This window comes from Momordica charantia (genome assembly GCF_013281855.1).
Source record: "Momordica charantia cultivar OHB3-1 chromosome 3 unlocalized genomic scaffold, Mcharantia_2.0 BLBB01000003.1, whole genome shotgun sequence".
Classification (NCBI taxonomy): domain Eukaryota; kingdom Viridiplantae; phylum Streptophyta; class Magnoliopsida; order Cucurbitales; family Cucurbitaceae; genus Momordica; species Momordica charantia.
Window position 1 is genome coordinate 19,801,134 of NW_028275161.1, and position 27,135 is coordinate 19,828,268.

General features: G+C 36.0%; 4 protein-coding genes across 4 annotated transcripts; 3 read left to right on the forward strand and 1 right to left on the reverse strand.

The window, feature by feature from the left end:
- Nucleotides 1-2,200: 2,200 nt before the first annotated feature.
- Nucleotides 2,201-5,553, forward strand: LOC111010664 (CTTNBP 2 amino-terminal-like protein). The gene is made up of 2 exons (XM_022284160.2): nucleotides 2,201-2,691; nucleotides 4,915-5,553. The coding sequence occupies exons 1-2, from the start codon at nucleotides 2,377-2,379 to the stop codon at nucleotides 5,095-5,097; spliced, it is 498 nt and encodes a 165-aa protein (XP_022139852.1). The 5' UTR covers nucleotides 2,201-2,376; the 3' UTR covers nucleotides 5,098-5,553.
- Nucleotides 5,554-6,362: 809 nt separating this feature from the next.
- On the reverse strand, nucleotides 6,363-7,835 carry LOC111010693 (uncharacterized). Its single transcript, XM_022284196.2, has one exon. The coding sequence runs from the start codon at nucleotides 7,509-7,511 to the stop codon at nucleotides 6,624-6,626; it is 888 nt and encodes a 295-aa protein (XP_022139888.1). The 5' UTR covers nucleotides 7,512-7,835; the 3' UTR covers nucleotides 6,363-6,623.
- A 5,378-nt stretch (nucleotides 7,836-13,213) lies between these two features.
- On the forward strand, nucleotides 13,214-20,884 carry LOC111010762 (Transducin/WD40 repeat-like superfamily protein). Its single transcript, XM_022284296.2, has 18 exons — nucleotides 13,214-13,593; nucleotides 14,152-14,279; nucleotides 14,663-14,780; nucleotides 14,998-15,224; nucleotides 15,308-15,410; nucleotides 15,715-15,785; nucleotides 15,999-16,073; nucleotides 16,182-16,325; nucleotides 16,430-16,613; nucleotides 17,394-17,942; nucleotides 18,052-18,105; nucleotides 18,200-18,630; nucleotides 19,015-19,140; nucleotides 19,497-19,571; nucleotides 19,715-19,827; nucleotides 20,071-20,187; nucleotides 20,272-20,340; nucleotides 20,423-20,884. The coding sequence occupies exons 1-18, from the start codon at nucleotides 13,569-13,571 to the stop codon at nucleotides 20,481-20,483; spliced, it is 2,670 nt and encodes an 889-aa protein (XP_022139988.2). The 5' UTR covers nucleotides 13,214-13,568; the 3' UTR covers nucleotides 20,484-20,884.
- Nucleotides 20,885-22,244: 1,360 nt separating this feature from the next.
- On the forward strand, nucleotides 22,245-25,926 carry BRD4 (bromodomain 4). The gene is made up of 5 exons (XM_022284121.2): nucleotides 22,245-22,756; nucleotides 23,744-23,793; nucleotides 23,951-24,028; nucleotides 24,315-24,909; nucleotides 25,021-25,926. Exons 1-5 carry the CDS (start codon nucleotides 22,607-22,609, stop codon nucleotides 25,573-25,575), a joined length of 1,428 nt encoding a protein of 475 aa, XP_022139813.1. The 5' UTR covers nucleotides 22,245-22,606; the 3' UTR covers nucleotides 25,576-25,926.
- Nucleotides 25,927-27,135: the final 1,209 nt, after the last annotated feature.

Consider the following 27,135-nt stretch of genomic DNA (forward strand, 5'->3'; position numbering starts at 1 on the left):
TTTCTCGGCAAACTAAACCTTACACCTAGAGCCGAAATCTGGTGTTCAGAAAAGAGAATGAGCAGTGTTGTGTTGGATTCCAGATCTTTCAACCCATTTCTTTTGGAATTTTCTGGGCTATTCTTTTTAGGTAAGCGACTCCCCATCATCATATGCTTCTTTCTTGCCCCCCTCAATATTTCTCTTTTCTTCACACACTTTTTTCCCCCTTTTTTTGGGTTAAATTCTATCCAAAGCCAAAAGGCATGGTTTGTAATGAAAAGTTATATTATGCGTTACTAATAGGTATTAGGTAAGGCATATATGTTTAGTTCAAAGTAGAATTATTGAGCCAAACAAAACAAAGATATCATTTTTAGTTTATTGTGAATTAAAATAAGAGATAAAGAGGAAAAAGTATTTGACTTTTGGTGCATAACTATTATAAGTAAAAATATAGTATACTTGCAGGGAAGGACCGTAGTATCTATGGTGGGGCAGGGAGTGGGGTTTAATGGGCCCCATGGAAGGCTTTTGGTACACTCAAAGCGAGCCCATTGGGATAGGGCTGCTGGTGGTAGGGAGCCCAAATCCGTAACAACTAGGCCTGCTCCATGGGCCCATCCCATCAAAAGCAGAGTAAAAAAAGGCCGCCCTGTCTCTCACTCTCCCAGCACCCAAACAAAGATTAATTCAAAAAGTAAACACAACCAATCATTATGATTATTCATCTCACTTAGTCCTCTCCACAACTCTATTCACCATCTCGAAATTAAAAATTTTATCATACAAAAGTAACGAGAAATAGATGTTGGTTTTGCTTATCCAATGATTAAAAGAGTTGTATATTTGTGTCGTGTTGTGTGTCGTTTTGTGCCAAATTAAAGTAAATTAATGTGATAAGATAACAAGATATAAAGGGGGTGTTTGGCTTTAGCTATGATGGCCGATTACAAATTACAATACAAGGTGAAGTAATAGGCCACCTTCAATTATTGATCCAAGTTTTTTTTTTCTTTTTTTTTTTATTACTGGAAATTATTACATTATTGTCTCACTCACGCTTAAAATTTCGTGGGTCCAAGGAGGGACGAATGAGGAATTTTTTTTTGCAAGCTTTCAATTTGGTGCATTTCAACACGCAATCACACGTGCAATGCTCCACTCCACACGCACGCGGGGGATTTGTGTGCTTTTGACTGCCTCAACGGATGGGATCCAGTGGTCATCGCATGGTGAGATCTGAAGCGTTGATTTTGGCGGGACGGTGTCCAGGAACTCGATGCTCCACATGTTCGGGTTCGGTCTAAAAAGATAGACACCAGAAGTTGACATGTCCGCCTGGGCAGTACTTTTTTGCCCCCCCCCCCCCCCCCCCCCGGCTTTTATTTTATTTATTTATTTACAGCTCGTTCAGATCGAGCCACGTCGCAGACTTTGAGTGGTTGCATTCACAATAGGATGGAATCCAGTCAACAAACAAACTGGGTCGGATCTAGTATTATTTTTCTTTCCTTCTAGTCAATTAATTTCGTCGGCGCACAAAAATTGAACTCTGGAGGGAGGAATGGCAGTTTGTGTAATTTGGATGGAAATAGAGGGGTAAACTAGGAATTTGATGTCGGTCCAACGCCGGGGGGAGGGGGGCGGAGGGTGAGTTGTTGGGCTGGGCCCTGTGGGTGTAAGTGCAACAATGAGACCAGAAAAGGCAAAATGTTGGCCCATATTACAACCAATATGTTGTCCTATGGAGGAACCATTAATCTAATTATTCAATTTCTTCGGTCTCAATAATGCTCGTAAAAAAAAACATTAAATTTTTCAAAAAAGTTATTTCTCAGCTGAGGGAGCTGATATTTCCAATTTAGTAACTTTTTTTCATTCATAAATGCAAAGATTAATGGCATGTAGTAGTGCTATTTTTTCTTTTCTTTTCTTCTTCGTGTAATGGCAAAGAGGTGGATACTCGGTAGCTTTGGTTGCAATGTTGAAACTGTAAAATTGAGGTCAAAAAGCTGATTACTTGTAAAATTTTCAGCAGAGCCTTTAGCCAAAAACCAAAACCCAAAACAACCATTTTTCCAAACGACAATGGAATTGCAAATTCCGAAAGAAAGCATCCAAATTCCAAAGCCCTTTTTTCACCCTCCGGTAAACTGTATGTTGCGTTGTGTTGAGATGATAGCCCACACCACCTTCACATCTCTCTCTCTCTCTCTCTCTCTCTCTCTCTCTCTCTCTCTCTGTTTTTGGGGCCTATATTACAAGTTCAGTGACTGCTCAATTTCTTGACAACAGCGAAAAGCCTTAACTACTGCCAATACTTTTTGTACTACTCTCGATCCAATCCCTCCACTTCTCTCTCTAATTAAGCTGCCATGAGCTACAAGAGCAGCTATGTCGAAACGGGGAAACTTCTCTGAAACCTTTCGGCATCATATGGGTGAAGAAGACTATGGATGGTCCCCAATTGGGGCTCCTCTAGACCTGCACAGAGAGGACCACTGGAGGCATTTCGACAACTCAGTCGACGCCGTCTCTTTTGGGTTTGTTGCTACCGCCATTCTCGTCTCTATGTTCTTGGTCATGGCCATTTTCGAAAGGTTTTTGCGACCTGCTCCCACGGCTTTCTCTCACACCGCTGGCCGGAGCCACCTTGACCCCGAGGCGCAGGTGAGGTTTGCGGGAAAGCTTGGCCATCCCTCGCCTAAAGTGAGTTCGCCCAATTTCCTCCTCGCTGTTTCTATTTCGTCTGCAATTTTTGGATTTTGATTTTGCTGCCATTTACTGCACACCCCCTGTTTTAATTTCTGGGTTTTCTTATCTGGACCGTTGGATTCTTGGGATAAAGGCCGAAAAGAACTGGGTTTATAAAGTGATGTCCGTATGTTTGTTTATCTTATTTCTGTTGTCTCCTTTATCTTATTTTAGTTTGTAATATGAAATGGATTGAAATTTGAAAAATCATGTGGAGGACAGAGGGTGCACTTAATTTTAACAAATTTGTTTCATCATTTCGTTTCACCTTAATTTTTGTTGCTTCTTGCTTATCGATGGTGAATTGTTGTACATTGTAGATATTTTTTGCTGGCTTTGTTTGGATATTTGGAATTCGGAAATACATGAGGCGCATAATTTCTCATTTGTTTGTCTTTGTCTCTGTTTTGAATAGTTTTAAATTGAGGCCTTTCTTCTACATCCCCCTCCCTCTCTCTCTCTCTGAATGTCTTGTGTTTGTTGGATCAAAGTTCTTGCAGTCTTCAATTCAAAATGGAAATTTCTCGTCCTGTACTAGTTAACTAACTGAGACAACCCGTGTTCTTGAATTTGGAATCAGAACAACTTGTTCTGTTTCTAACTTTGACTTTTCTTCCAAGTTACATTTAAAAGGATTAGTTTGCAGTTTTCTCCTAATTAGTTCCATTCTCTTCAATTGGTTTTGAAAGTTCAAGTGTAGCTCGTAGTTCTTGCCTTCTCCCTGAATGCTTCAGCATTGCTCACGAGCACTGACTTTTATCAGCCCAATCTTTCTTCGACTCTAAAATGGAGGGGGAAAAAATAAAAGAACAGGCTAGTGGACATATAATTTGTTCTTTACTTATAATTATAAGTCTCTTTCCATTTCAAAATACGCACCTCCATTATCATAGGACGGCATTGTCTTGTAATTATGGATGTTAGGCAAGGACCTGATAGTCGTTTGTTTAATGGTCACTTCTTGTTTTGCCCCTATAGTGTCTTTTGACAAAAGTGTTTCTGGTGTTTTGTCCCACCAAATTGTGCATCAAAGTCAATCTCAATGCTTTATATATCCACATGGTCCTTGCTTCTGTTATGGATATGGGGTCATTCCCCCCTCCACCCTACAATAATATTTGTTAGAAGAAGAAACATGTATGAAGAATGGACTTCAGGATGTAATTTTGTCTATCTTACATTGTAAAAATATTAGATTTATTGGTGGAAAATTGCTGGCTAAACTGTGTCAAGAATTTTATGTCCAAACCTTGTTGATAAGATATATTTCATATTTATTGCCATGTGACACATCTTTAATCGACGGGCGCTCCTTGTAGCTTTCAAAGAAACACATCAGGCCTACCTAGTGGGGTCCTGTCTAATTCCCCAATTACAGGGCTAATACCTGTATGTGGAAAGCTGTTAGGAATACTGGTAGTACATGTTAGGGATATGAACAAGGACATGACTGTAATTACCTAGAAGTTGTTAGAGTGCAGTTTTTTCGGCACTCGGTTCCCCTCGACTTTGCATCATCAAGTCGACCTCAGTTTACTTTTTCTGAGTGGTTATAAATAAAGTGAGTTTTGAGAGAGTCCAGGCCTTTTGAAGTGCTTGGGATCTTTCAGTTTTCCTTTCTTGCGTCACTACTATTTTTGCTTAAGTTCCAGTTCAATTTCTAGTTCCTATCAAAAGCCAAGAAGTTTGGTTCCCTCAACTTTATGGACCAAGCTATAAGTCTATAGCTCAATATATGCACTTGATCGTATGATGCAACAAGGTTTTTTCTTGAATCAGTCACCTATGATTAGCCTTAATCTGCCTGTCCTTGTAATGCAATGGTAAAATCCTGCTGAAATTTCTGGTAATCGTTTGATTGGCAATATAGTACTACATCTAGTGTTGAATTTTTATATGTAAGTACAACTTTGTGCCTCTTTTTTCCACCTTATTGTTCTCTTAGAATGTTTTCTCAGTATCAACAACACAATCTCACTATAATGTTGTAAGATCTCAAGATTCTGAGTGTCAAAGTCATTTGTTGCCCTTTAACTCTGTGAGAAATGTTATCCATTTGTACTACAAAGAAGAAGCAGCAATACCGTGTAAAAATTATTGCTGTCATACTCCTTAAAACTGGGATATTGTTCTTTGACGATTTTAGTGATCTAACGTTTTTGTTTTATTTATGTGCAGATGACTGTTTATTCCTGTGGAGTTTCAGTGCTGATGCCAGGAGATCATATACCTACGTACATCGCCCACCCGGCTCCTGTTCCCTGTCCTCCCGAACGCATTCCATGGCCACAGCATCAACACAACACCACATCCTATGCCACCACCAGTTCCCATCTCACTGAAAACTCAAGTTCCCTATGAGATCAAAGAAACCAAGCATGGAAAAGAGGTCTGTTCTGTAAAAACTCTACTCAGTGACGATTTATTCAAGCAAAACTAATCTCCAGAACCCAGTAGTCAGAAAGGTACCATATTTGAGGCTGTTTTTCCCCCCCACTTCCAGAGGTTCTTATTCTGTACATACGCTCACAGCCCACCTTGCTTTACCTCCTCTGACTACATTGCCCTATTTCAAAGTAGCTTGTTTCACATTCTTATGCCTTCTACAAGGTTCAGTTTTTATCCCTTTTTTTTTTGGCCCTTCAAATTTGGCTTGATCACCTTAGCAATCAAATAGATATCTTAGTTTGTGAGCAAGTGGTGCAATGTAAAATGGTATTCGAGTATGAGCGGAATTGAAACTGTCTAGATATGTATGAAACTTGTATTCGTTTCTTCTATATTCTATGATTGTCCAATCTGTTTCTACCTCTTAAATCAGACAGTATTTGTATCTGTATTTGCACAAAATGATATCAAAATAAAAGATGCATGAAGTGCCGCAAGAGTTGGTAAGTGGCAAATTTCATATCCCACGTAGAGCAATATTTTTGGAGTTCTGAATCAAAACTCTGAAGGAAATCCTCCTTTTGTCTCTTGCCGAAAAGATCAAGAGTTTCAAAAACTCCAAAACAACTAATACTCTCTCCATTCTGTTGATGGCAGAGCCCGAAATTGAGAATCCAACAAGAGCAAGACAGCAAATACATTTAATAGAATATACATTACAATATTACACAACATCAAACTTGAGCAACCACCGAACAGGTTTCCTCTCTCATGGATAGATCTTCCCTTCTTCAGCTTTGGAATTGTTTTGTTATTTTTTTGTCGGTCGACACAGAAAGCAAAAGTTGGACGCAATGGTAGATGATTTGTTATTACTTTTTACCAGTGCAGAAGAAAGAAAAAGTTGGTCTGTTCGTCCATCCTTCCTTCTTCTTCACTCTAAGTCTTAACTCTGATCTGAATCTTTGATCGGTTCTTCTTTTCAGAAAGCATCTGCTGTGCTGTGCTGACTTCAAAGTTTTACTTTTTATTTTTCTTCCTACCCTTTTGTCTTTAATGGGTTTAAGGGTGTTGGTCAGAAAATCCTGACTAGTTGTACCACAAAAACCAGAGTTCACTAATAGCTACTCTGTTCAATTTGGATGACGTCTCTGATTATCCATAAAAACCACTCTTTTAGCGTAGAATTAATACTAACAAATCTTCAATTTCCATAAGATGTTAATTAGAGAGAGAGGGAAATGAAAATTGAAATCTCTGTACCAACATTGCAAAAGATTTACTTTCAGGGAAAACAGAGAGATTTCGCCTACCCAACTGTGCCGATACGGCCTATTTCCTAAATTGACCTTTTTGACATTCATTATTTACAACTTACTACAATTTCCAGACCCAAAAATGGAAAACCCAGCCGTAGAACACACAAAAAAGGTGGATTGAACGGAGTGCCGGAAACAGCACTCACCGGTCCGGTAAACTGGCCGGAATATTTCTCTATATCAGAGAAAGATGAAGCATTCCAATGAAACAAGTGGGTTATCGAGGGACTCGTTTGTTGTCCGCCATTTTCCCTCTGGAGTCTCGTATTGTGTAGCCTGAGCCGGTGGTGCTTCTTTCCGGTTACAGTCTCTTCCGGTGGTTGCTTCCCGCCCCGGTGACATTCCGGACCTCCGGACAGACGGGCTCCGCCCAGTGGCGGTTCTGGAGGCTACACCGTCGGTCCGAGTGGTCGCAGGGGATCTGGACCTCCGACATGAATTCTCGCTCTTGTTTGGCAGGCGTGGCTCCGGCCTCAAACTTCGCCTGGCGATGCTCTGTCCCATGTCTCTACTTTGCACCAACTTCACTGCTCCCACACCGCCGCCGATTAACCGGCCGGGCGATTGATCGGATTTTCGCGATGGCGATTTCCCCACCTGTCTATCTCTCCTCGGAACCCAGTCGTCGGAGAGCGACCGGTTTTTGGGCAATTTCGCCGGAGATCTACAGATCCTCTGACGTATTTCTTCGTAATCATCCATCATCTTCTCTGTCATTGTAGTAGTAGACAGGGTTTCACTAAAGCTGCAAATGTCGGAAACCTCAGAAATTTCTTCAGCAGGGTAAATGGGGATTTTCGTCTCCATCCTATCTCCTCCCCCATTGACTTTCCCGGAGCACGATTTCTCTGTTTTTCTCTCCCCTACCGGAGAGCCAACGTGCAGACCCGGCAGCGGCGGCTTGGGTTTGGGTTTGGGAGTTTCAGAGAGAACCTCCTTAACAGACTCCTCCTCCAGTGGAGGGGGTGCTCTGCTTCCAATGCCATTGATTTTGGAATGCGAAGAACCAGATCTCGAAGTCTGAGCAGCAGAATTAGAAGTCCTACCAGTACTGACACAGCAACCCATTTTGAAGAAGATGAGTACAAACAAGCTCCAGCTCCTGCTGTTGCTCTGATTTCAGAGTGTGAGATTCTTCAGAAGCATTTTGCAGTTTTGGGTTTTGAGGGAGAAGGAAAGTGGAGAGTGAGAAGCAAGAAGACGAAAGAGTAGTTTAAAATGGGAGAGCGATTGGTTGGAGGAGAGTGAATTGCATTAAGTGCAGCTCTGCTCTGCTCTGTTCTGCTCTGGTATCACGTTCACATAGCCACGCAAAAAGAGAGAGAGAGAGAGAGAGAGAGAGAGAAAGAGGAGGGGATATGCATCTGCGGGAAGAGAAGGGAATCCAAAATTGCTTTTATTGGATTAAGTTGAAATTTGCTTTATAAATAACTATTTTGACATTATGTTTTGAAAGTAGCTCTACGAATAGCTATTTTGAATCATTGCAAGAAATTGATATGTTAAACAAAACAACCAACTTTTTTTCTCATGAGATCCCCTAAATCTCTCTATTTACTTTTATCCTTCTTATGGTAAAATTTTGTATTTGTGTTTGAAATTTGGGGTTGTGAGTTTAGTTTAAGACGTTGAATTCAGGTTTGCAAAAATAGAAGTTTGTTCGACAAATTCGTGAATTCAATAGTGCCCACTCTCTCCTATCATTTTCTTAAACTTCTAATTTAAGATACTGAACTTGCATCTTAAATGTTGTATTATAGAACAAAAACGATGAGGGACAAAATTGTCAATAGAATATGCCCTCAAAATCGGAATCTTATAAATTCAGGTTATAGGAGGACATCCAAAATTACTCAGATGCCTTCCGTATAGGTATCTTAGGATGCCCGGACATCTAAGAATGTTCGAGAATCCAATATTTCTATCAAACAAACACGAGCATATAAATAACCATCTGATTCCCATGAAATAGAGAGTAGTTTTAATGGTAATGTTTTTCTATTAGCACTTTTTAGAGAAATATTAGTTTAATTAATTTTTCTAAAATTACTATAAAAAGACCTAATGTGTTTTTTTAATTTTTAAAATCACTTTGAATGTGTACCCCAATTATAAAGCTAATGAGTGTATGATTTAATTAAAGTATCCAATCAAAATAAACGAAGGCTTGACTCGTAATTTGTGAAGCTGGAAGTCTTACATTGACTTGAAGACCTCAAAAAATAATTTAATCATATTAGATTATTTTTTTATTTTTTATTTTTTATTTTATTTTATTCTTTATTAAGAATACCAAAATCAAATACGATGATAGTTAAAGCCCATCCCTCAAAAAGGTGAGTTGAGCCTTTTAAACTCTTTCTTATTCTTATTTGGCAGTGGCTATTTAATGTTCGGCATCTTATATTTTTCAATTTTAAATGTCTGAAATATCGTAAATATTCATGAAATTTATACATTGGTTTTTATGTATTTATTGATTTAATAGTTTTTTTTTCTACTTTAATTTATATTAAATATAAATATTATTTTGGAACGCATTAATTTATATTAATTTGATACTTTTATAAAATATTTAATATTAACTATTAATTCCAATTTGAACTTGACCTTGAATTCTTTAAAAAAAAAATTTGTGGTTGATGACATTTATATTGGATTATATTTTTAAATGATCAGATCACAAGAAAAATTTTGAGGAAATAATATTGGTTTTTTAGCAGATTTTTTGAATGACAATTAATATCAATCTTGAAAAAAGAAATCTACCAACCAAATAAAGGTAGAAATTATATAGTTTAAATGAAGTATATTACTTAATTAGTTAATTGAATAGAGTTGGTTGGGAAAATATCAAGATTAAAACAAAACAAAGAAATTTGATTAAAATAAAATATAAGAAAAAAGAATGAACGATGCCTTAACATAGTAATTTTAGAAATCTATGTTTCAAAATGTCATCTAGAGACACTCGGGTATCCTACAATATTCCTAAAAACAAACGTGTAAATCTAGATAACGGTCCTACGAAAATCTTAAACTCCAACTAAACAAACGACTTTAAATCAGTTTTAATTTCAAATAATAAGCTATGAAACAAGTTTTATAGAGTAAGGAAAATATGTAAAATGGGCATTTATTAGAAACATAATTTTGGAAAGAAAGCTACAAAAGATGCTGTAGGCCTACAGAGGATTAGGGTTAGGCATGTGCACGGGAACGGGAAGAGGCACACTGGGTCGTCGCCATGTGCCTCATCCTCTTTCCTTTATACAACATTAACATTATTCCTAACAAAAAATATCATTCATCAATTATTTTATTCCATTTCGTCATTTTCTCTCTTTTTCTTCCTCGACCGAGATCAATCACTTATTGAAATGATCATAAATAATGAAATCATTTTTTTTAGTTGTAATAGGCGTTGTAGAGGTTGCAAAAATTACTTTTGATTGAGTTTATGTTTTGATTATAACTAATTTATATAGTTAGTTAAGTATATTCATCATATAGTTGGTTTTGTTAAAAGATTTCACGGTCAAATGATTTTGAGATGTAACCTCGTGAATATTGATATGGTATCAGAGTCTAAAACGTTCAAACGAGCAATCGGTTTAAAAATAGGATCCGACCAAGATTGATAAGTCAAAAGAACCACGATCTTGAGTGGGAGCATAAACAAAGTCTCACATTGACTAGAAAAAAGAGTGATTCATTAGTACCAAACTTTTTTTAGTGAAACTAAAAGCAAAATTGTAAGGCTTATATCCAAAACAGACAATATCATATTTGGAGTATCGTTGTCCTTAATCGTAGCTTTATATAAGTAACTTCTCGTTCTCAATGTGTGGGTTAGACACTTTATAACTCACTTATTTAAAATTCTAGGAATCTCTTTTCTTTATTCGTATATTTGTAATGTTATGTTAAGAAAAATTATTACTTTTTTTCTGAAAGGGAGAGTGATGGTATAGTCTCATTGAAGCGAAATTAAAGGGGACATAAATGAATAGAGGAACTCATTATTGAGATAGAAAATAAAAGGAATAAAAGGGAGTGAGTGTGAAGGAACCCAAAGTCCTTGGGACAGAAATTCTTGGATTTTTGGGAGGTCATATGACACCCCATGGCATGAGATGTTGGCTGCCTTCCCGACATTCAAATGTTTGATTATTTTTTTCCTTGTTGCAAGAGGACAAGTGTTCTGTTTTTTTCCTTAAAGATATGAAAAATCTGAATTAATTGCAATTTTACCAGTTGAGCTATTGTTTATGGATTTAAGTAAAGTTTGTTATCATGATGTTAGCTATTTATTAATTGATCGATTTAAATGCCAATCAAGACCTATGATATGTTCTCATCCTAATTATTCTACCTTCAATTGGTTTGGGACATGCAAAATCATATTAGATTGAAAAATTAAATCAAACAAAAGTCGAGATGTCTTATTCCGCCTTATGTTGTGTATAAAAAGTTGGGAGAATTGAAATATTCTCAATGGTTTTTTGAAAACCGTCCGATAGAAAATTAATCATATATATATATAATGCAGTGAACATTAGTATACACGTAAATAGTCAAAACTAGCATAGTTCAACGATAATTGGCCTATATCTCCAACCAAGAGGTTGTGATTTCGATCCCCCACTCTTATATGTTGTACTAAAAATAAAATAATAGTATACGAGTAAATAGAATATTTCTATTATATTCATATGACATCTTTTAGGTACGTAGAGTCCAAACACAAAATCATGTGGTTTAAGTCTAATTAAATAATATCATACTATTCGGTGAAATATGTAGGATGAGATTAGCTTTACTCTAGATGAGTGATATAAAAAACATGCTCATACTTATCATACAAGGTTTTCTTAGTAGAGCTAAAAAAATGCCGGACTATATAGTAGATAAGATATCATATGAATAAATTCATTTGATGGAACAATCTAGTCCATTATATACATTAGATTAGATTGGTGACGAGTGTTCGTATTTGGATCAATCCCATTTGGACTATGTGTAAATGGCCCATTGGACTAGGCCCAAAAGTAGCCTAACATCGTAGCTAAATCAATTCAAGTCTAAGTTATATAAATAGATGGAACAAAATGATTTGTCTCTAAATTTTGCATCAAATTTTAATCCCTTATTTAATTTTTTTTAATACCATTATATCAACAATTGCAGTCCCATATCAAAACATATTTTTTAAAAACATCATTAGGTAAAAATATAATGAACATATTTGAAGACTAAACTAAAATTTAATCCCCTGAGGCCTAAGTTCACAAATCAAGCTAGTGTTCACTCTCTGGGGTTGAACATTAGTACTCAGCAGTAGCAAAACCAACATTCCCCAATTCCAAACCCCACTGACAGTATTTCAAACATTATATTATAATAATTAATACATCACAATACTTCGCCCCAACAAGTCATGAAACCCCACCAATAAAATAAATATAAAATCTCAAAACTGAATTTTTTTCAAAGAAAAAACAGCTACGAGATAAAAACATTTGTACGTTTTCTTCCAGCTGTAGGGTACGCCTATGTATTCCAAATTAAGTCATGCACATCCCAAATATTTATTTATCTTTAACTTCTAAAACCATTTCTCAAACTATATAATTCACAAAACATAATTTTAAAATAATTCAAATTTATGAAACATAAGTTATTTCCCAACTTTGAGTTGGTTAAAATCGAGTATATTATCCGAATATTGTCGGAACGGAAAGTAACATTTCTACCAAATATATATAGAGATTCAAACCGCTAACCTACAGTTATATAATTGATATCTTAATCGGACAGTTTTTGTTTCGTAATTTGATTACTATGTTTATTATTAGTTAAATAGAATTCCAATTGCAGTATTATAGGTTGTTACATCGTTGTCGTGTGTCGTCTTCTTTCACCATAAACAATACTTCAATTTCTAAAATCTGCAGTATGCAGGTAGCGAATTTCATAAAGAGTTCTGTCATAAAATGAATAATTTGGTAATTAGGAATACTTTATTGTCAAAAACTATGATCGATATTATTTAACAGATATAGATTTAAAAAAATAAGAAAAAAAAATGTTTTGGGAAACGAGAGGAAATCGTCCACGTTATAGTGCCATCCTTCTCCGCGTTGAAACCTGAACATGCACACCATATTCATTATTGCACAGACAGAATGGGCAATTAGCCTCTATATTTAAATTAAGCCATTAATTTTATTTGTATATGACTTAACAAATAATAAAAATTTATTTAATTCCTAAATTAACAAGATAACTTTGTCTAGATATGAAAATTAGAGAAATAGTGCACTGCGAATAATTTCAGTTAGGCAGTTTAGAGCTTTCATATTAATTAAAGTATAAATAATTTATCAAAATTATACATCATAATCAAATTGAAAATAGAAAAATACCTGAAAATTATAAATATTGAAGAGAAAATAGTTTGCAAGGAATCCCTTTGGCTGTTTCAAACTGAAATGAATGGCCAACCCATATGATTTTGACAGAAGTCGTTCTTGTTTATTTATTTATTTTTAAAAACCACATAAACGGAGAAAAAATAATGGTATTAAAAATTTTAGAATAATGATCAGAAATTAAATATAAGGAAATAAATGTATGAGCCACGAGAAAATATAGGGGCGGGATTTGGGGTTGACACGCCGCACAGTTTATGACCAGAAAGCCCAAAAGGCGTGGGCGTGGGTTTCATCCAGTTGCGGAACAGAGGAGGGGTATAATGGTAAATGCGAAAAGAACAATACGGAAATGGTTCAGTCACGGTCTGAATGAATTATGGTTCCCATCTCTAAAAGCAAACAACCATTCTCTTCCTTTTATTTCATTTACTATTTCAGCCCACAACTTTTCTTCTTCACTGCAATCCCAAATCTGAGCTGAATTGCAGTTCACGTTTCATCTTTCACGGTGATTCTTGATTTTCGTTTTCCAGTGGCGACCTCTGTTTTGAGTTGGGAGCTTTCTTGCTCGTTGAATCTTCTAGTCAATTTCGGTTCCAAGTGAATTCAATTTAGTCGTACAACGCGCGGATTTCGTTTTTCCGATCTTATTTCTACTTCAGAGTTGGCCTCTTAGTTCTCCTGGACAATGGCGAAGCGTGGATATAAACTACGTATCCTTTTGTAATCTTTAGTACTGTGATTTTTTCTTTTTTTCTTTTTTTGCTCGGATGCTCAGCTAAAATTCGAGTTTGATAACTTTCAGTCATTTTAGCTTTTTGCCTGCTCTCCGCGGAAAATTTGGGATCAGATTTCTAGTTAGCTGAGAAGAGCTCAATGAATCTAAGCATAAACCAACTTTAGGACCGAATTTATAGCATTAGGGATTGGAATGCTCTTTTTGGATGTTGAGGAAGTGTAAGCGGAGGTTAATTATTTTTTGGGCTGATGACTTAGGATTGATGATCTTCATGCTATGGTTGTGCAAACGTATTTTGTTGTTTTCATTAATTTGATATGTCTCGGGATAGTTAATGCCTTTGCTTCAGGATGGTGTACGTGGATCGATTAATAATTTTCTTTTATTTTCTTTAGCTTCCTGGATATCATTGGGCGCTTATCTTCTTTAATTTACATGACTTAAAGCTAAAATTAGAACTTTTTTTTTTCTGTTAAGGGGTTAACTCAACTTCTATGGTTATAAAGCATTTCCTTGACCCATTTGAAACCAGAGGAATTTGCGGCACACTCAGCAAACGTCAACTGTCTAAGTATTGGGAAAAAAGCTTGCCGACTGTTTATAACTGGTGGAGATTATAAAGTCAACCTTTGGACAATCGGAAAACCTCATTCTTTGATGGTTAGTAGAATGCCTCATCTTCCATCTCTTTGTACGCAATCAGGTGTCCTCGAAGGGACGACATGTCATAAATTCATAAGTTTCCTATTATATGCATATTCATGAACTTATTTGACGGTTGGTTAAAGAATTGTATATTTGATGGGTACCATTCTGATGGCCAGTCTTCAGACATATTTTTTATCCTCACCATGTTGTTGATGAAAATATCCTTGTACTTTAGGGGCTTAAATTGTGATTTTGTAGAATGCAATTAAAGACAAATAATTGTTGAAATCCTTTGGCTGCATATTCTTTCTGGATTACATTTTGGCACAATATATGGTCCATGGTTGTAATTTCTCTTGTAATAGACTTGGAGTTTTTCTTTTGGTCTTGTGCAGAGTCTGTGCGGTCATACTAATCCAGTTGAATCAGTAGCTTTTGATTCAGCTGAAATTTTGGTGCTCGCCGGAGCTTCTTCTGGTGTGATAAAGCTGTGGGATCTTGAAGAGGCTAAAAGTAAGTTTGCTCGACAATTTTCTTTACTTGTACATATATGTGAAATTCCTATCCAATAGATGAGTATTTATTGTTAATTAAATCATCGGTCATATATAACTATGGTGCATTGTTCATTTATAGAACGTTAATTGCTGCCTTCAATTGTTGATAAAAACATAAGATTATTTTCCTTAATTTACAACCTCTAATCTTTTGTTATGTTCTTGAAGTGTAGTGGTTCGCACTCTTTCTGGTCACAGATCAAACTGCACGGCAGTTGAGTTTCATCCATTTGGTGAGTTCTTTGCATCAGGTTCAAGAGACACTAATCTAAAAATCTGGGATATCAGAAAGAAAGGTTGCATTCACACATACAAGGGTCACACTCAAGGCATTAGTACTATCAAGTTCACGCCAGATGGTCGATGGGTAGTCTCTGGTGGATTTGATAGTGCTGTAAAGGTAATAATGAATCACACTATAAATGGCGTAGCTTTCTATCATCATTATTATCATGGCCATAATTTGAAGTTGCTCTTGAGTAGGTATGGGATCTAACTGCAGGAAAGCTGTTGCATGATTTTAAGTTCCATGAAGGGCACATTCGATCCATAGCTTTTCATCCACTAGAGTTTCTCCTTGCGACAGGTGAGTGAAAGAAAGATGAAATGGTTGATGCTTTAGTGGGAAGTTTCTTAAATACAAAAACAGCAATTAGTTTTTCATGCTGCCTGATGTAGTTAAATTGCATCTCTCCTGCTTGTCTCGCCCTCCCCCCACCCCAAAACAAGAGAAATATGCAGATCTCAAATAACAATGCCCTCTTGGTGCACTTTTTATATTTATTAAAAATATGATACTGGTATTATTGCCTTTATGCATCCTAAGATTACCTTCTCTTTTCTCTCTCCCTCACTGAGTAAAAATTTTACTGTATGATACATATTTCCAGGGTCAGCGGATAAAACTGTAAAATTCTGGGATTTGGAAACCTTTGAATTGATTGGATCTACAAGACCAGAGGTATATCTATTCTGTTCAGAAAGACAAGTTGCCTTAGCATTGTAATAGATGGTCAGTTTCTTGTTCTTCCTCCAGGTGGGAGATTAATGTTGGAAAGTGAAGCATATTTCCATGTTTTTGGTGCTGAACCTTTCTAAAATATTTCTTTTAACAAAAAGTTACAAGATTTTCAATACTCTCTCCCTCCATAGTTACTTAATATCTTTTATCCAGGCAACTGGAGTACGTGCAATCACCTTCCACCCAGATGGGAGGACCCTGTTTTCTGGTCTAGATGAAAGTCTGAAGGTGAGGAGTGATACTTTCTCACAACAACGAGATCCAGAATAAAGAGTTATTACCTCCATAACATCTACCCGAACATTAACATCATATCTCTTTTCATTGGTATTGTAGGTATATTCATGGGAGCCTGTCATCTGTCATGATTCTGTTGATATGGGATGGTCAACACTTGGTGACCTTTGCATTCATGATGGGAAACTTTTGAGCTGCTCATTTTATAGAAATTCTGTTGGAGTTTGGGTAGCTGATGTAGCGGTATACTAACCTAATCTTTTTGGAAACTTGTGTGTTACTGTTACCCACATTCTTTTTCAAGTAAATTAAGAAAAAGTATCCTCATTTTCTGTTCTCACTTCCAGAATATTGAGCCTTATGGAGCTAGTTCAGTATCTGCACAAAAGGAGCCGAAAGAACAGAAATCTAATTCTACTTTCAAGAACAATCTAGCTTGCAAAAGCATTGGAGCTGGTCTAAGGACTTCAAATCTGCAATCTGTGTCTCCTGATTATGAAACCAAGGAGATAAAAAACATATACGTAGACAGTAAGTCTTCATTTTCTGCTTCGCAAGGAGGGGTTGTGCTTAACGTTTTTATGATAGGTTCCTGACCGTGACCCTATTTTAAGTGTTAGGAGTACAATCACTGTTTGCAATAAATTTCTAACTGCAACCATGAGTTTGCAATGGTTTCTTTGCTAGAAAACAGAGAAAATCCCCAAAAGTAATAAATTTTATTAGGAAAAGAACCTGGATCTTAATAATATCACCAAGTGGATCTCTATCTTTTTAGCGATGAAGCTGGTTTCTCTCTTCATGCAATACAAATATGTTATAGCTATACTGAATTCATTGTTCACACCTTTGTAGTTGTCTGGCCGCAGCTCGCTCCATCTCCTTTTCTGTTTATTTACAACTGCCCAACATAATAAATTGCATTTCAGAGCATACTGGAAATTGACCCAACGGGTTCAATAATTGGGTCTCCAAATCTAACACAAATGAACAGGAAATTGTATTAAAAAACCGGAACTTTGATGCAACATGCAACCGTTACATAGGACACCCAACTTCTTTAGGTTTCTATCATTTTTTGATAGTCAGGAACAGGATTAACCTCTGTGTCTTTAAAATTTATCCAACTGATGTGCACTTCATGTTGGTCGGTCAGATATTCCCATAAGGGGATTTTGCTATTTAGAATACCAATGAGACGAGTATAAACTAATTATTTCATGTCACATATAGCTTATTTTATGCATGCTTGTCTGCTTTCACACATGTATTTTAAATATAGTTTCTATTTTATTTTTTGTTTTTGTAAAGCAACCGGTGGAAAGCCTGTTGCCCCACAGAAAGCTGAATCTTTAAGCTCCCCAAAAGTTGTATTCACATTGGACTCAAAGGAGATTAGCTATGATTCAAGCCCAAAGCAAAGTCCTGCATCAAGAGTTGAAATGAAATCCAATGAAGTATCAAACGACAAACCCCCGGTTGTACCTTGTGATAGTACCGAGGGTAAAGACTCACCAAGCTCTGTAAGGGAATCTATCACATTTTCCAAGACAAGGCGTGGTATGTTACTCAGACCAGCTCATGTAAGAAAGCCATCAAATAGTAAAATGGATCTTGAAAAACTATCAGTGTCAGTTGATTCAAGTAGAAAAATTGATCTCGAGAAACTACCAGTTGTAGATTCTGTAAATATTAGTCATACCTTCCATGATTTGAATAGAACTCAACAACCAAACTTCCAAGCTAGTGTTGTACCCGAAGTACATAAAGATTCTCATACAAAAACTTCTGACATCAAAAGTATTGAAGAGAAGATTGAAAAAGTTCCCTCTGCTGAGATGCCTTCTGAACAAGAAATCCGTAAGATGTTGTCCTTACCTTGCGTGGATGCTCTATTATTATATGTCTGCATCATTTTAAAACCATTTATATAGTTTTTTTTTATTTTATTTTATGGCAAAATTTCCAGGCAATAAATCAGTTGATAGCAAAGCGGTCAACTCCGTTAAATTTGTGAATGGAGGTTTGTAATCCATGTCTATTTGTCTATTTGCCACTGGCAGAAAATATGAAGTAAATGTGTGGAAATTGAATGGTCTTATATCTTAATTTTGCAGTGGCAGTTGTTCCTGGAAGGACTCGCACTCTAGTCGAGAGGTTTGAAAGGAGAGAACAAACTAATAATTGTGAAGTACAGACGACAGTTTCACCATCCCATGTCCTTGAATTAGAGAAGACAAGAGAACAGACTAATAGCTATGAAGTACAGGCAATGGTTGCACCTTCTCAGATCCTTGAACCTGAGAAGACACGTGAACGAACTAATAACTTTGAAGTACAGGCAATGGTTATACCCTCTCATGTCCCTGAACCTGAGAAGTCAAGAGAACAAACTAATAAGTATGAAGTACGGGCAATGGTTAGACCTCGTACCCCTGAAACTGAGAAGCCAACCATTAAGTGTGAAGCAAAAACAACAAATAACTATGAAGTGAAAACAATTATACCTTCTCGTATCCCTGAAACAGATAGAAGAGACGATTTACAGGTACAGCTACTATGAAGCTTTAAATAGACAGCGGTGTTCCAATGTATATGATGACATCTATTTACATATATTTATAGCACTTCATTCGGGCGTCTTTTTGCAAATTTATATTGTCAAGCTGATTTTTTTTCTTGTTTTTTGTAAAGGCCTGAAATTAATGAACCTCATCAATCTTATTAGAATTTAAGGTTACATTTGAAGTTGTTTGAAATGCTATCCAATTGAGGAATTTTTGTGCTTCTGTTGAAAAATTGTTTCCATGCAGTAGTTATAGAGAATAGCGAATGTCAATGAATTTTCATAAATGCAAGTCGGACATAGGCACATATTTACTTTGTTAGGTTTCTTCAAACCAGTCATTTTGTGTTTTTTGGTTAATGGCAGAAAGGGGAGCCTCAAGTTTCTGGAAGGGATTCTACCTCTCCAAATGATAGGGATGTCATTGAAGATTTAATGCAATCTCATGATGTATTCTTAAGCAGCCTCCGTTCCCGCCTGACAAAATTGCAGGTAATTTTCTTTCAGAATGTAGATTATACAATGAACTAATGTGAAACAAACCGTGAACTACAACTATGCCCCTTTAACAGCGGTAGGTTTGTAAACGAGCCACAAAGTGAAACTTGTTTTCATAAACTTCACAAGTCGACTTTTTTGAAAAAGAGAGAAAAAAAAGCAACATCCGCCAAAAAAACATGCTGGCTTATCAATGTGCTTGGTTCAGAAACAGTTTTGTTGTGTGACTTTTATCAATCTATTTGTGATGATTATAATACCTACGATTGGAATGCCTATTTGATATTTTTGTTTGGACCATTAACTTTCTGTTCTTGGAAGTTTCGTTCATATCAATGAGTATCTTGCAGGTGGTGCGACACTTTTGGGAGTGGAATGACATGAAAGGTGCCATAAATGCCTTGACAAGGCTGCCGGATCATTCTGTGGGTATCTTTTGAATTGGTTCATCCGCGGTTGCTTTTTTTTTTTTTTTTAATACTTTGAAGTGCCTTCAATTTTTTTAAGCAACTGGTATCTTCTCTCTTTTTAAATGGCGCTTTTCAAGAACAATTAGGTTATGATGCAGGTGCAAGCAGATGTGATCAGCGTTCTCATTGAGAAGATGGATGTCTTGACTCTAGATTTATTCTCGTGCCTGCTTCCCGTACTCGTGGGTTTATTGGATAGCAAGATAGAAAGGTAATTATCTCAGGTGTGAAGTGGTAATAAATTTCTTACTCCTCGAGCTTAAGGATATTCAACAAATATACCACCTGAACTTATTCCCATCTTATGCCCCTTCCTTACTGAAATGGTCTGGAAAGTCACTGACATAATGCCCTTTAAAAATACCGCTAATTCAACAGTTAAAAATGTCTATACCTGTTGAGGACAATTCACTCAGATGTAAGAAGTTCTTACGGCTTACGTTGTATATGGTAGGCATGCCAGTTTGTCAATGGAGATTCTATTAAAGCTTGTGGCGGTTTTCGGTCATGTTATAACCTCAGCAGTATCAGCACCTCCAGTAGTTGGTGTTGACCTTCATGCAGAGCAGAGGTGGTTTTTAATCTTGTTTTCAGTTCCTTTAGAATATATATGTAAACCGGAGTAAATATGGCGTCATCCGCTTGAAACTCACAGGATAAAATGCTGTAAGCAATGCTTCACCCAGCTGCAGAAGATTCAAAAAATTCTTCCATCATTTGTAAGGTATAATCATTTTCTTCTGGGACTCTACCAGTTAACATCTCGGCTTGGGTCTCATTTCTTTTTCTGCATAATTTTGCTACAGGAGAGGCGGTTCTCTAGCACGAAGCGCTCAGGAATTAAACCTAGTACTTCAACAATCATAAGTTTCGTTCTCCCTGCCAAATTTCTGGCAAAACACAAATAAGTAGGTAGGCTGACAACCCCCCTAATAGAAAGAATGTGGAGATGCAGCACCTTTCAAGTTGGAACCATAAGTCATGCCCCACAATTTTGCCTGGGTGCTTGCTTCCAGTTCCAGCTTCGTCAGTTGTAAAGTGATATGTTGAGATTCATGGAGGGAAAGTAGGAAATGTAAAGGTCATCGACCGAAAACCGGTCGGAGTCTTCAGGCAGAAAGTTACCCCTCATCATTTTGATTCTTCATATTCTGGGTATTGTTTGTATCTTCTGTGAACATTCTGTAATTATGTGCAAATTCATACATGTAATGCGTGGAGACATTCTAAGGAAAGTATGTGCATAGAGTCAAATCCGTTTGTTTCTACTTACAGAATCTTGATCTTCTATTGAATGCCGATGTTTCTTCTCTGTAAGTAAAAACTTCCCTTTACATGTTAACGTATAAATCTAATCGCCTAGCACTGTTATGGCACAAGGCAACGATTCGTAGGGAATTTGAGACTCAGACTGAATATTATGTGTAACTTATGTTTGAATTGTATAGGTAAAATGGCTTGCCTCTAGTTTGGATTCAATTGGTTAATTTTGTTGTTTTTAATTTTTATTGTGATAAAATGTTTAAATTTCATGAAGTTATATATGTATATATATCTCGGCTCTAAGCTTCAAATTTTTATTTTTTAGTTTTTAACTTTTAAATATTATAGATTAGTTTTTAAACTTTACACTAGTTAAAAAATTAGTTTTTTTTTTTTTTTTTTTTGAATTTTTCACTAATTGTTTTTTTTCCTCTAAAATCTATCTAGAAAATTTGATACCAACCTATAGACGTATCGGTATGACTTTAAGTACTTGTTTTAAGTTGAAAAATGAAGATACGATTATATCAAATTTCTTTTAAACAACTTATTAAACTATTAAAGTATTTTGAAATCTCCCCCTTTTCGTCATATTGTTTGAAATTGTCTAGAATATTTAGTTGGCTTTACTATAAAAGTCAAAATATTGGATCCAATATCCATATCCCAAATATGTAGTTCAAAATAGTTTTTTTTTGGGTAGTTTTTTAAATTAATTTTATAAGTTAGAAAATGTTTTCTTCTATAGTTTTATTGATTTTTATTAAACAACATTATTCCAACATTATATCAACAAACGGCAACCGCCTATTGACTTTTTCGAATGGAATAAAAACATTTTTGTGCACACATTTTTTTTGACGCGCGTGTTCATGAAACTAATGAACTAATGCTCTGCCAAATTCAGTTTTGATGTTTCAATCAAATTGTGGGGAAAGAAACAAAATAAATATAAGAGATGAGAGATGGAAAATTAAAAAGTTAGAGAGAAAGGAACAATCTCAGAAGCAGCATTGGAAAACGACTAGTCCACCATCCATTGACCATTTTTTTAGAAAATATAGAAGCTTTTAGGATTAATTAGCAAAATACTTTTTTTTTTTCAGGGTGTGAACTCCTACCTAATCACGTATTCAAAATTTTGTGCTATACTTTTATCATTTGAAGTATCTCTAATTGAATTTTAAAATGTTACAATATTTTATTGATTAGTACTACAATAATATTTTTACAGTGTTTATAATTTTAAATGAACGCGTATCTTTCATGTTTTTTCCGATTCTCACATCCACGGTGGACTCGGAATCGGATTTTGGGCTCTCGTTATCTTTTTTTATTTAAATTTTTTTTAGGAGGATTTATTTAATTTTATGGGTTTTTTCTTTTAAAAGTTTTCCCTTTGTCATCTTCGGTCCTTCTTCAACCTCCCCTATTAAAAGTAACGAAGAGCCCTATTTTTCGCGATCCACCACTAATACCAAAAACCCATTATACAAAATAACCAGAGAAAAAACAAAAACAAAAAAAATTTGAAAGAAAAGGAGAATATGAAATGAACCGTCCAACCAACCCATCCGAAACCGCCTTTTCGTACCCCGGAAAACCATATTCCTCGTTAAATACTTCTCCCTTAAACCGCTTTTCACTTTTTCCGAGGCCAGCTAGGGTTCCGGCGGAGGTTCGGTGATAAATCCGGAGAGAATTCGCCGGCGCGTGAGAGAGGGGGTATGGGAACGGAGGCGATTGAGAGGAGGTGGGATACGTGGGAAGAGCTGCTATTGGGAGGGGCCGTACTCCGGCACGGTACCGGCGACTGGAACCTCGTCGCGGCGGAGCTCCGAGCGAGGATTGTTCGTCCGTACGCTTGCACACCCGAGGTAAAAGCAAAAAAATCTTATTCTCATTAACTTTATTTGCTTAAAGGGAAAAACAGAGGAATGAGGAAGCGAATGATTCCCCAATTCCTCCCGTTTGCTTCTGTTTTTGGCACTCAATTTTTTAATTTTTCATTTGGTTATTCTTTTGCGTCAATAATTTATGAGCAAGTTTTTAAGTCGTTTTTATGCCCATAAATAATTTTTTGGGGTGTTTTGAACTCAAAAAAAGGAAAAAAAAAAAAAATTGGGGTTTTTCTGATGTGTATCGTTAGCCAGCCAGTCCCCGCATCCGCCACAAGCCGACGCACGTCAACCCAAAAAAAATAATAAATAAAAAAAGCCATATTTTTTCGGAATGTCGTTTTTACCCTCAGGTAGGGGCCCACAGGGGCATAACCGGGAAACATCATTTAGAAACTTTAAATAAAAGAAAATAGGTTGCCTTTTCCATAAGTCTTTTTCTTTTTTTAATTTATTTTTACTCGACCTTTGATTATCGAAAACGCATGTAATCGGATTCTGTTTAAAAAATTTCGTTTCAAAGAAAAGAAAAATTTGCGGCAAGGAATGATAGTTGGTGGTTGGTGGAAACGATGTAAAATAAAAATATCTTCTTTCTTGACTCCATCAATCGCTAAGTGGGTTGACTTATTCTATTCAACCACTTGACCACTGCATATTTCTTATTTTTTTTTTATTTTTTTTGTCTAAATATGTAATTTTGCCCATCTCAGTTTTTTCGGTTTTTATTTTGTTCAATCATGCCCCACTCTTAATAGCTATTAAAATCCATTAATAGTCTGCTATATTGAAAGAGTATCTGTTTCAATGGCAGAAATGTAACTAAAAAAATAAATTTCATACATTTTTAAATGAAAATGTAATACAAGAACTTAATTTAAGGAATGTGTAACATTTTCCAGTGAAGATGAGTGAGGCATCAAATTATGTGTTTTTATTGAAGATGGTATATTTTTACATTTGCAGGTTTGTAAGGCCAAATATGAAGACTTGCAGAAGCGTTTCGTTGGATGCAAGTAAATCTTGCAACTCAACTTTATATATTGATATATATAACATACAAATTCCTGAAACAAATATATATATATATATATATATTTTTTTTTTTTTTTTCTAAATTACGTTTTGGGATTATAAAAAAATTAATTCTTGATGTGGGTATCTCGTTAATAGAGCTTGGTACGAGGAGCTACGGCGGAAACGAATCATGGAACTAAGGCAAGCTCTGGAACATTCTGAAGATTCAATAGGGTCAGTAAATTGTTATAATTTATGGTTTAGATGGACGTATAGATTATATTTTCTTTGCATCAGTTAATGTCATGTTCTTAATGTATGAAAGTTTGGTAACTTAATGTAAAATTTAAGAACAAAAGTTGATAGGATGACACCCAAAATTTTGATCTGAAACTAAAAGGTTTAATTATAGGAACTGTGCAATTAGATTGGCAGTATCCTTGATGAAGGTTTAGTTTTTCATCAGCTACTCTGCCCCATTACTTGAGTTTTATGGTAAATAAGGTCGAATAGACTTCAGGTCATTGGAATCAAAGCTTGAAGCTCTCAAGTCTAGGAGTGGAGATAAGTGTGTTGTCAATAGCTGTAGTAGATCAGAATCTTGGGGAGCTGTTCAGAAACGAACGTCGAACGAGCTATCTGCTGGTAGCTTCACGCAGGAAATCCGAACTTGCAGTTCGCTCGAATGTGAGGCAGCTCCATTGTCAGCTGAAGAGATTGAGATCAAAGCAGAAGCAGAAGCATTGCAAGACAAAGTTTCGAGCATTGAGAAGTTGAGAGGGATACTATATGGAAGCCAAGGAGGAACAGTCAGGAAGAGAAGAGGGAAGAGAAAGAGGAAGAATTGTAATACTAATAGCAATAGCAATTGTAATAGTAATAGGGATGTCAAGGAAGGAAGCATTGGAGAAAATAACTTGTCCGAATCACCTAATCCTGCTACTGTTTCTCAATCATGCTGCAACTCATTCGAGCCTCATGGACCGTCGGATGCAAATGAAGCCTGCAGGAGCTCAGCCATGGATGGGGTAGGAGTTGATGTTCTAATGGCTGCTTTTAATTCTGTTGCACAGAGCAAAAGTGCCTCCGTATTTCGTCGTCGCCTCGATAGTCAGGTACGAAACGAATCAGATGCGATGCTATTCCTTTCCTTGAATTGTAGGAACAAATATTTGTTTTTTGACAAGAAGTTAATTGCTCATGAACCTTTGTACAATATGTCACAGAAGAGAGGAAGATACAAGAAAGTAATCAGGCAACACTTGGATATTGAAGCAATAAGGTCAAGAGTTACAAGTCATTACATAACGACGCTAAAGGAGCTGTACAGAGATCTGCTGCTGCTTGCTAATAACGCTCTGGTATTTTACTCGAGGAATTCGCGGGAGCACCAGTCTGCTGTGCTTCTCAGAGGTATCATTACAAGTAAATTTAAGAAGCTTTTTAAGAACTCCAGCACTGTGGTACCCCACAACCACCACAAGCAGAAAACACAGATCATTGATCCGGTGGTGAAACCACGTCGTTCGCAGCCTGCGAAGCATAATGTATCACAGAAAGAAGGCAATCTAAGAGATGTCAAAACTCAAAATGGCGGAAGAAGAAGGGGTAATATTGCTAATCCCCATTCCTCAGTGGGACTACCAAAGAAAGAGACTTCACTTGGGGCATCCACGGGAAAGAAAGGCCCTGGTGCGACAAGAAAGGCTGTCGTTGGGACATCGAAAAGCGAACGATCTGCAACTGGCACCAGGGGAAGGAAAAGAGGGAGAACAAAGTGAATGGTAAGAAGTTAAAACTTGCTCTGGATAAATATTTTCAGATTAGAACTTGTAAGTTGTAACCCAGGTAGCTCCAGGTTTCTAGGATGTGTTTGGCTTTGGCCACTGGCCAGATTGGAAAGATAAATGGGAATTGGAATGTTCATTCTATCATTTTGTTTGATGGGATTGATCTTTATTTTGATTCTCATTTGTCCGTTGGATGATGGAATGGAAACTTTATCCATTTTCAATGGAAGGTCCGTTTGAATTTATTAGATGCATTGGATTTGATGAAGACAAAACTTGAAACTCATTTTATTGAAGCGAATTTTTTAATAATTCATCTATGATGAGAATGGAATTCAAACATGCAACCGAAATTATAGAAGTGTTGTTTGTGTAATTTGTTGTTCCATTCTGTATAAATTACATAAGTTACAGAATTAGAAAGCAATGCAGACATGCTTGCTTGTTTCTCTGCACAATACATTCTTTAGAATGGTAAATTCCGAAGAATGTTATTCAATGAGAATAATATTGTGGGTGCAAGGTGGATGATATCATCATTTCTTTATGGAATTTATTCAAAATTATCTCTGGGAATAGAATAGTGAACAACTTTTAATGGCTGTACAGATAAAAGAGAAAATTTCTAGCAGAGGGGAAGGATCTCGTAAACAGTCATTCTACTTGACTTGGAAGAAAATTTTACCAATAAGTATTTCCATTCTAAATGATTCCATGCACAAATATGGTAATGCTCGGGGAGTAGCATTTCTCCCGCAAATTGTTCAATAAAACTCTAGCTTATATTACCATATTATTAGATAATTATGATTCATCATTTTTGTTCAGATTCTATCATTTATACAGTTTAGTTCTGTTGTCTCAAGGTTCAGCTTCCAGAGACATCAAAGGTTTGTTTTATTAAGTTCACTTTGACAATTCAAATACACGATTCTTGAGTAGGTGATCGCAGGTTTTAACCAACAAAGTTGCCATTTGGAGCTTCGAGCTAGGTATGGTTTTGTTGACTAGATACCATTTATGCAGCTAATTATGAGACAATCTTAAAACTTCGATTAGAAAAGTACACATATAGACACTCCTCTTTGAGAGAAGGCTCTTCCATACTCTTTAACTTTACTTGAAGATCGAACAAATAGATCTTTCTAGACCTTTTCATAAAGTATCTTAGATACCTTTTAATACATCGTTATCAAATGGAATTCTCTATAATCTTTTTGGAGACTATGGATAAAGGTGAGATATTTCTATAACTTTTATTTACCCTACATATCTATAATCTTCCAGATAAATCTAGAGAACTATTAAAAGCAAGAAGCTTTTAGATATAGTTAAATGTTGTATTTTATTTTAGGGGCACTTGCAAATATGGCAAAAAAAATTTAGTAAAATAAGCAAAATAGCAACCACATTTAGTTTTTGCTATATTTTGCTATATTTAAAATTTTGAAAAGCTGATGACATTTTTTGAAATATATAAAATATTTTTATTACCCATTGCAATTACTCTTTATTTTAACATTAATGTCGTGAATAATTGAATTATATTAA